The sequence below is a fragment of the Trachemys scripta genome, chromosome 1 (assembly GCF_013100865.1).
Source record: "Trachemys scripta elegans isolate TJP31775 chromosome 1, CAS_Tse_1.0, whole genome shotgun sequence".
NCBI lineage: Eukaryota > Metazoa > Chordata > Testudines > Emydidae > Trachemys > Trachemys scripta.
Window position 1 is genome coordinate 111,827,360 of NC_048298.1, and position 9,759 is coordinate 111,837,118.

At 43.0% G+C, this 9,759-nt stretch overlaps 1 protein-coding gene across 7 annotated transcripts in view; it reads right to left on the reverse strand.

The window, feature by feature from the left end:
• LMO3 (LIM domain only 3) overlaps positions 1-9,759 on the reverse strand; it is a 76,808-nt gene that overhangs the window by 64,449 nt on the left and 2,600 nt on the right. For 3 of the 7 annotated variants that reach the window (XM_034781975.1, XM_034781994.1, XM_034781985.1), the window contains exon 2: positions 428-641. In XM_034781975.1, coding sequence (XP_034637866.1) covers positions 428-633 — 206 coding nt within the window. In that variant the 5' untranslated portion in view covers positions 634-641. Of the gene's footprint in view, positions 1-427; positions 642-7,433; positions 8,443-8,542; positions 8,610-8,839; positions 9,026-9,759 lie in introns of those variants that run through there. The other 4 variants (XM_034781951.1, XM_034781968.1, XM_034782001.1 and 1 more) reach the window with 4 other exon arrangements.

The window sequence follows — 9,759 nt, forward strand, 5'->3', positions numbered from 1 at the left end:
GGTCTAAGTGGACCAATTAATCTGCAACATATTAGTGTGCTTTAGAAATGTAGAACTCTGCACTTTTCTTATAAGGAGGTAGAAAGGATTCCCCCAAGTTAGGGAAGAAGCACCGCAGAGTGAGAAAGCTACAATGCTTGCACTCTCCTCTCAATAGAAGGCTTCAGACTCCAGTGTTGTCAGGCTGACAGCTATACATTTTACACTGAACACTATACTTTAAGAAGGTACACAGTGGGTTACTTCAAGTCAAAGTATTTTCTCTATCATGGCATTTGTTTTATCTGTGCAGTACTTAAAATATAGTACTGGGCAAAGATTTTATAGCAGTCAGGTGTTTATTGTTCCAAGGTCTCTCACTGTGTAAGAAAGATTGAACAGGACTACAATGCTTACATACTAGACAACCATAACAACTCCCTCCTACCTCAAGTAGTCTCTGCGACAAAGGATAAGGTTGGCTTTGGTGTACAAGGTGGAGCCCACCTCCCCCAATCGACAGTCACAGCAAGCACACTTCAGGCAGTCCTCATGCCAATATTTGTCCAGGGCTTTTAGAAGATATCTGTCCTTGATCTTACGGTTGCAGCCAGCACAACCTTTCGGCTTGGTGTCTGGCTGGACTGAGAGCATTTGTATACCTGAAATAAAACAAATGAGACAGACGAATGAGATCAACAGTCTCCCCTTCACAGATGTGAATTTTTCTTCCTAATGCATAAAGAGACAGCTCTTCAGACAAAGTGCAAGATCTAAATAGTTAATATCACATTGACAATAGCATTAAGATTCATTTAATCTAACTGGTTAGTGCAGATCTCTGCTAGGTTCCTTACCTTCTCCCCAACATCCCTGCCTTCTCAGTCACTTGGCAAAAATTGCTATATAATGGGTTAAAAACAAACAAAAAAACCACAACCCAATTTCATATAAAATGTCAAATTTTTAATGGCCAGAAATTTGAACAAATCTGAGGAAGAGTTGAATCAGAAGCCAAAAAATATTCTGAATTTGATATTTAGTACTAGGCACATCCAAAGGATTCACAAATATTATGCACAAAAGTGTTCCCAATTTTATAGGTGGGAAAATTGAAGCAATTAGGAGGTACAAGTCGAGTTTTTTCCAGAGTGCTCAACATTTGGGGCTAGATCTCTGGGTGCTCAGTTCCCATTTAGGCACCTAAAGAAAGTGACCAGATAGTGAAAAGTAGGAGGTGCTGAGAATCTCACTCTGTGAGCACTTTTCATCCAGACTAAATAGCATCAAAGCTTTACTGGCCCTAAAATGACCTGCACAAGGTCAGTGATTCACTGGCAGCAGACCAACAGAATCCACTTCTCCTGATTCCCCAGCTCTGGCCAGTACACAGTGCTATAGAACTAACATTTTATGAACTAACTCCTGCTATAACAAACACTCCTGAAGAGATGTAAATGGAAATATTATAGCTTTAGATAAAACAGTAAATGCCACTTATAAATGAGATGTTGAGTGGCTGACATCTACTTGTAAGGAGGGGGAATAGATAGCTACGAGAACTGGAAATGATACTATGGACTTGTCTACACTTATCGGGGGATCAATGTGCGGCGATCGATGCATCGGCAGGCGATTTAGCAGGTCTAGTGAAGGCCCGCTAAAATAGACTGCAGATCGCTGTCCCGTTGACTCCTGTACTGCACCTGAATGAGACGTGCAAGGGGAGTCGACGGGAGAGCATCTCCTGTTGACATAGCATAGTGTGGACCCTGCAGTAAGTAGAGTTCAGTACATCAATATGTTATTCATGTAGCTGAAGTTGCATAACTTAGACAAGGCCTTAGTTGCTGTATCACCAAGGACACAATCAGGAGTAGGGCCCGATTGCACTAGTTTTAACAGTGCACAGGGTAAAAAAAAACACATCTTGAAAATGAATGTCTCTAGGTTACTAGTTTGAATCCCCACCCCAGATCGGCATAGTTATCAGACTTGTCCTTTAAAATCCAAGCATTTCTCTCCCCTGCCCCCAGCATCTCAAAGTCCTCCCATTTTAAACATCTAACAGGGCTACATTATTGCTCCTTGCATTACAGCAGACAGGCAGCAGAAAGAGCAAGAGAGCATGCACCACACACACTGACTCATTACTATATTTTTTCCAGGGTTTCAAGCCAAGCCTGTACGTTTATCTATTTTTTAATAAGAGTGCACCCAATTATAAATATTACAATCAGTTTCTCACAGCCAAATGTGAAAGATCTGAGCAATACAATAATGAACCCCAACCCAGAAACAAGTGTTACTACCCACACTCATTGCTCTCCCTCCTCAGGCAGAGGTTGGGAAAATAATAGAGCTCTGCTCCATGTCTTGAAGGTCAGATGTGGGCTCTGTGAGAGCAATGAAGGAAAGCAGCATCCAGAGTTATGGACTCTTCACCAAGGATACCCTACCACCTACTGTTATAAAAGCTGGGGACTGCAAGATTTAGCTTATCAGATGATCTCAACTGTTGTGGTAACATACCAGGAGGCAGAAGCAGTCTGAGGTAGCTATAATCTCTTACCTAGCTCAGGTTAAGTGAACACAAGCCAACAGGAAGCCAGTGTAGACTTTGAAACACTGTTATAATATACCTTTATGGCTGTCACCATTAAGACAAGCTGCTGCATTCTGCGCCAGCTGTAGTTTCCAAGTGTAGTTGCAAGGAGAACACACGGTTACTGCAGTCTGCATAGATTCTAGATCCCATTAAGAGGCTTTTTTGGGGGGGGGGGAGGGGCAGAGGGAGTAATTTAAGTTTTACCTCAGCAGCTTTGTGGTCACTGAAGTTAGAATAGTAATCCTGACTCGCACTGTGGCATTCCCCTAGTATAGTCCCATTCCCCCACCATCTATTAGTCATTTGTTAGATTAACATTTCATTACATGGAAAATACTTAGTATGTAACCCAAAATACAACAGTGCTAATTTGAGATGTCAACAGCTCAAATACTGAACAATTTTATTTTTCTCTCTCTATGTGTATTGCGCCCCCCCCAGCACTGTAGCATCTCTCAATTAATTGATCCTCACGGCTCCCAGTAGAGATATGGACATAATCCCCATTTTACATATGGGGAACCGCGGCACAGATTAAGTGACTTCCCCAAGGTCACATGGGAAGCCCACAGCAGAGCCAGAAAAAAAAAAAAAATTCAGATCACCCATGTCATAGGCCAGTGCCTTAAGCACTTTCTATAGCACCTTACACCATGCTCCTCCACCCACAAGCAGCATGCATAGAGCACCACTTAAATATAGCCATGAATGGGGGGATAAGGGCAGCAGTCAAATAGCACACAGCAGAACACCTTTGAAGAACTTTTGTCAAGAACACTAGAGAAAAAACTTTATGGAAAAATCCCACTGGATATTTAATACCCACTCAGAGTAAAGAGAAACCTCAGCATTTAACGTTTCCTCTGAAATAAGCATTTGTTAAATATCAGTGCCATTCATGGCTTTGCACAAGGCAGTCTCCAAACCACATACACAATATAAACCGATAAAAAAAAAAAAGACTGATTAATAGCAAGCCTAAATTACTTGGAATTTGGTTTAAAAAGTTCAGAAGGATGAAGGACTGTACTAGGACTGGAAACTTTAGCTTGAGGGAATCCAGGTTAAACAAGGAGCGAAGATAGCTAAGGGCTTTAAAAAAAAAAAATATAGATCTTAAACGTAAAAATTTTCACTTGATAGGTAACCATGGTAGAGAATCCAGGCTGGCAGTCTCTGATCCTAATTGATCAAACCAGCGAGCAAAATGTCCTTTTGCAGTCTGAAGTGAACAAGCTGCAAGAACCGATGCAAGGCTCAAAAATCTGAGCGCATTAAAATAATTAAACCTCATGATTCCCCAAAAAGTTGTCTGAGGTCATCATGTTATAAATAAGGGTTTGGCCTGCAGTGTCTTCCAACTGGAAGAGTACATAGAAAATGTGATGCAAAAGTAAGGACATGGTCAAAGGCCACGTCAAGATTTGTAACCGTATTCACAGCTCCCTTCTCAGGTCTCTGCCTCAGTAATTTGGGAGAGCGTCCTCATGCCCCAACCCACCGACCCCACCTGTTTTCTTGGGATGGAGGTAAAGGTGGCTCAGATGCATCCAACTGGCAATATCTATCTTCTCATGAGGGACAACATTTGTAGGGTCCATTGGGGGAAGGAGAGATTTTTCACATCAGCTGCATTAGATTGAAGCCTCATCCTTTTGGTGAAAATTCATCCAATGCAACTGACTTTTAACATCACTTGGAAATAAATGTCAAGCATTTTAGTAATTTTTTTCTAAAAGTCCTCCTTAGGAGCTGACCTGTCTGTCACTCTTCCCCCCCCCAAAAAAGTTCTTGGTAGACTCTTGGGATACTCCCCCCCCCCCCTTTCTAAATCCTGGACAATTTCTGTCCCCTCATTTCTAGAGCAGAGTTTCCATTTTTTTTTTCCTGTTGTGTGGGTCACATTAATACAGATGCTGTCATGGATAAGCTCTCGCCCATTAAGGATCTCATACGATCCCTATGGCAACTACAGCAATTGCTTACATGGAAAGTGATCAATTAAATTATGTCCAAAAATATATTAGTCTGAAATAAAGAGTGCCAGCATCTTACAGTCAGCCAGCTCATCATGGACCACTGTCTGGATCCTTCTGTTCTAAGGAACAACTGCAGGACTCCCTGCGGGTACAGTCACCACCCAAACACTCTGTTTGACTGGTTGTTGCTGAGGGGTGTACATTACTTCTGCCAGTTCTAGGGCACAAGCTACCATGATCAGCCTTTCCAAAACACACTCAACTCACTGAGTTGAGCACCTGATCTGTAAAATTAAACCAAGGTTTCCCTACTTGGCAGTGCAGAGCACTACCCATTATCTATCACAGATCAGAATTATTGACCCTAGTTTGCCACACTCAAATTAACATTTCTTAATAGTCCCGATATACTATCAAGGATTCCCCCCCCACACACACACACAGCAGATAGCAGCTTTGTAGGTTGAAGAAATTTTCCTAGACACCATCTTCTACCCTTTGAACTCCTGGGGAAAGGTAAGAAGATTTCTATCTTCTGATTTACCGATTCTTGGATTTTACCCTAGTCTCCCATAACCAAATCCTTCAAAGTGATCCATTCCCATTCTTTTTATTTGGAATGTATTGTGAAATGGCTGTCAATTTGTGGATATGAACTCCACAAAGGAGAAGAGTGGAGAGGGGGAAAAAACAGGCTTCTGAAAATAGAGTATACAGCAAAGAATAGATAAATAAATCAGATCTCACTCCAACTGTATAACCATTACTCACCCTCAATTTGAGGGAAACAAGTATTTGGTGTAACTGGACAGTAGAGTATTTGCAATGCGGACCTAACATTTGCAATGAAGATCAATGCCCGCATTGTGGAAGGTGCAGGACAGAACATACTGTTCTTCCCTACAGAATTGATATTTAGTCTTAAACTAAAGTATCAGTCAGAGGCTAAGCATGTGACTTTTCCATGCTTATTCTGCACTGGCTCATTTGAACACTTAGGGCTAAATTTTGCCCTTGGTTAGTCACAGCTCCTACCAATATCAATGGGCTATACCTCACAAAGGGCCAAGTTATGCCTGTGTTTTAAAAAGACTAGTTTAGATAACTTGTTTAAATCATTTAAGATTAAATAATTTTCAAACAAAATACACAAAACCAACAAAAAAAAAGTTAAAGATTCTGGGGAGGGGGAACCCAAAACATTTTTCAGCATAGCTGCCGCCTAGCTTGACGAGGTTTCCGTCATATACAGGGTTTACAGTTTGGTTCAATGACTTAGCACCCCCACTATTCAAACCGTTCCAGCGCCCCTGCTTTTCAGATGCCCCAGATGCTTGTAGTCACACCCTTACAAAGCAGCCAACGGCTTCTCTCCCAACCATTCAGGAGAAAAGAAGATACACCAGTCTTAAAGAAGTTAAGTGTTCATAAACTGAGATACATTTCATAACTTGCTTACAGCACATGAGGAGTCATAACTAGTTTGAGATTGGCATATGAATTGTTCTGTGGAAAATTCTTATTGCCTCCGAGACCCTGCTATTCCGAGTTATTTGACAGGTTAAGGGAAATCATAATTAAAAAGAGAGACAAATAATAGCCTGTGCAGTGTGGTGCGCAGAAATAAGTAGAACCATTTCATTTAAACTCTGGTGAGCTTTTAATTGCCTGGATTGCATTGTGAACCAGCCTAACGGTTGATTGCTTCCATTATGCTCTCTTGTTCTGTGCCATTCATCCGCACAGGCTCAGCTTCTGTAGTTAACACAACAAAGTAACCGCAACTCCATAACACCCAGGGTTTTTTTTTGTTTTTTTTTAAATGAAAAAAAGTAAGGTTTTTGCGTACTGTGAATGTAGATTCTTGTGTGTACTTTTGAGCTAATTTTGCTATAGTAAACAAAACTTCACCCCCGCTTCTAAAGACATGTATGAATCAGATTTTTTTTTTTTTTTTTTTTTTTTTTTTTTTAAAGGGTGAACGCTGGGAGGGGGGCAGTGGGCCGAAGAAAAGGGGAGGTTAGATGGATGCTAAAATAGGAACGCAGTCCCACAGCTGGGAGCACTGACACAGATTAAAGAATTTGGCCAACATGGCCATTCGATTGCCAGGAGACACCAAACAAAAGATTCCCCCCCTCCCCTTTTGAAAGCTAGATTGGGCCTAAAAGGTTGTTTCTCTCTCTTCATTGGCCCAGAGCATCCCAGCAGGCTGTAGCCCCCTAAGGGACAACAATGCAAATACATGTCCCCCTGATCTCAGGGACTGGAACTGCTTCTTAACTGTGTTCCTACCCTTACACCCCCCCCCCCCTTTTTTTTTTTTTTTTGGAGCAATGATGCTGGGAACCAATTTGATTCCCTTTTTCTCCAATGCAGCTGCAAGGCTCAGAGATACTGACATTTTTCCACTCTTATCAGTTTAATTACAGTTACCATGGCAGCAAAGTGCTAGTGCTTGGCAAAGGCCAACAAGAGATTTGCAAGACTGAGTTCAATTTTGATGCAGCTCACATGCAAAATAAAAAAAAAAAAAAAAAATAAGAAACATACATACACTCTACAACAAAGGATCCCTTTTGGAGTTAGACGCTCAAGCCTTTTGTGCTAATTCCTTTTCAAACCACACAGGGATGGGGCAAGGGGTTGCAAGAGAATGTACAATATTTGTTGCACCTAGCAAGATTAATTGGCTTAGGCAGCAGTCCTACAAAACTGTCCAAGGAGGCAATATTTCAGATCTCTTTAGAACACACACACACACGCCACAGCAACATATTTAGAAAGAGAAATCAGCCTTTTTAACACTCCCAGAGTGTGCACGGTTGTTGCTAAATGCAAACTAAGACACGAGATCGAAACCTTACCAAAACTTTTCTCCTTTTTCTGCATGAGTTGACTTAAGAGTGCCTAGATAGCGCCTTCTCACTGAGCACCAAATCCCAGCCAAAGTAGCAAGTGTTTCCCCAGTTTGGGTCAAACGAGGAGCCCTATGCGCTGCAGCCAGACACACACCAGACAGCCGAAGCTGGGCTATTGTGCACTTTGGAGACGGGGGTGGGGAGGAGGTGGGGGTTAGGGGACTGGTGGAACAAACACAAGCCAAGCCACTTGCAATGTAGCGGTGTGCAAAATGATGGCGAATGACAAAACCACATGCTTCCCTAACTCTGCCCGTAATCCTATAATCCCAGCGGTCTCTTTTAGCTTCGTGGTAACAAATGGATTTGATTAAACTGTCACATGCAGCGTTAGCCTACCATATCATGTTCAATATGAAAAAGATCATAAATAGATCTAGTATTTCATAACACCAATCTGGCTACCCCTCCCGCCCCCCATACATACCCCATGTAAAAATATACTGCATCAGACTGATTCCCAGTGTATTACCCCCTGTGTATTTGGCATTTCACTATCCCCTCCTCTCTCACCCCCATTTGCTTTGCCTTACAAGCAAGCAAAAAACAAACAAACATCCATTTGTGGCAATGGAGGAGTGCTAATTGCTGGACCCCATCTAAGGGGTTCAAAATAACAACAGAGCCAGTTACAAATTAAACTGTTATAAAGGGAGGTGCTGAGATTAAAGCGGGGGGGGGGAACCATCCACCTGCTCCCCTGGTAATTGAGAATACATTTCGAGACGCTCTGGAAGGAAAAATAATGTGGAAATTGCTGCAGTTTCATTGTTAACTTTGACTGCTGTTTCTCCAGACATTCAGCTGCGCGGGTCTCGCTCAGCATCCTCCGATTGCATGTATTTCATGTCTCATCATTAAAATAATGAAGCCTCGCATGATTTAAACAAAACAGTCTCGGCAGAGCTGCAGCTTGAGTGAAAGTTGCAGTGCAGAGACGAGTGAGTATGTGTGTGTTGCAGCCCGAGCTTATGACTCATTAAGGGAGAGAGAGAGAGAGAGATGCGCGCACACATAAATGACCCAAAGCTTGTGTATACAGTTGCCTCACTTACCTTCTCAATTAAGCGATACAGGGGGAGGCAGTTCAATAAGCACAGTGGCTGCTTTGTAGCTTCTCTCCTTGGGAAAGGTCAAAAAGAAGCATTGTTTGGGGGGAAAATATAGGGATGAGCGGGAGAGATGGGGGGGGGGGAGAGGAGAGAGCTCGCTATTCTTTTAAGTTTAAAATAATGAGGTCCTCAAGGATCCGCCAAGTAATTGTGTTGACCGCATCCGAGCTACAGGTGTCCTCCTTTTAGTATCTTGCAATCCAAGGCTGTCTCTCGCCGTCCTGGCTGAAGACAACTTACCTAAAAGCAGCGTGTGAGGAGCCGCGTTGAATGAAGTCAGGGCTTTATCAGCTGCAAAATGCAATCCCTTACCAGTCAGACATAATACAGCAAAAGAAAAGGTCACTCGGTTATTACTGAGCCAGCAGAGCCCAAAGCAGCTCTCGTGGAAGACCACAGAGAAAGCAGCTCCCTTCCGATTTAAGGCTATTTACCTCTCTTCCCCCACCACACACACACACACACACACACACACACACACCCCTTCCTCTTTCTCCCCCCTCCCGTTCTGCAGCTCACTCAAGTACAGCCGCCCTCGGAAAGTGCAAAGCAGCCAGGAGACAGATTGGGCTTTGTTGGTAATTTCCCATGGTGAAAATTTACAAGCCTGAGAGTGCAGTCAGCAAAACCACATGCATATGCTAGACACAAACACCAGGGACAACCTCACACACAAAAAGTGACCTCTACAGAAGCCATTCAGCATCAGCCTCCCCAGCCCTCCAGAAACAGACTCAGGGAAAGAGAGGGAGCATGCACCTCCCACCCCCCAAAAAAGTTGCCCAGGCAAAACAGGAGGGGGGGGGAGGCAAGATATTCATCTCTCTGGCGCTATTAATTAATCCCAGGAAAGACCCCTAAGGTGAACGTGAAAATCGATTCAATACTAACTCTGCGCTGCCAAAATGGGATTTTCAGAACTGCCCGAGAACTCCAGTGTTTCAGTTCCTTCCTCAGCTGGTCCCTAACTTCCAAACACATCCCCCAGCTCCCAATCAGACCTGCCAAGGGGGTCGATCTACCACGTACTCACACTGGGCACCGCTTGGCATATGCCACTTTAAATTATTGTTTTAACTGACTGCCCACGTCTCAGGATAATCCCCCAGTGAACTCGTTTCTCTGTATGGGATGCCCAGCCCAAAATCTAATGCGACTCT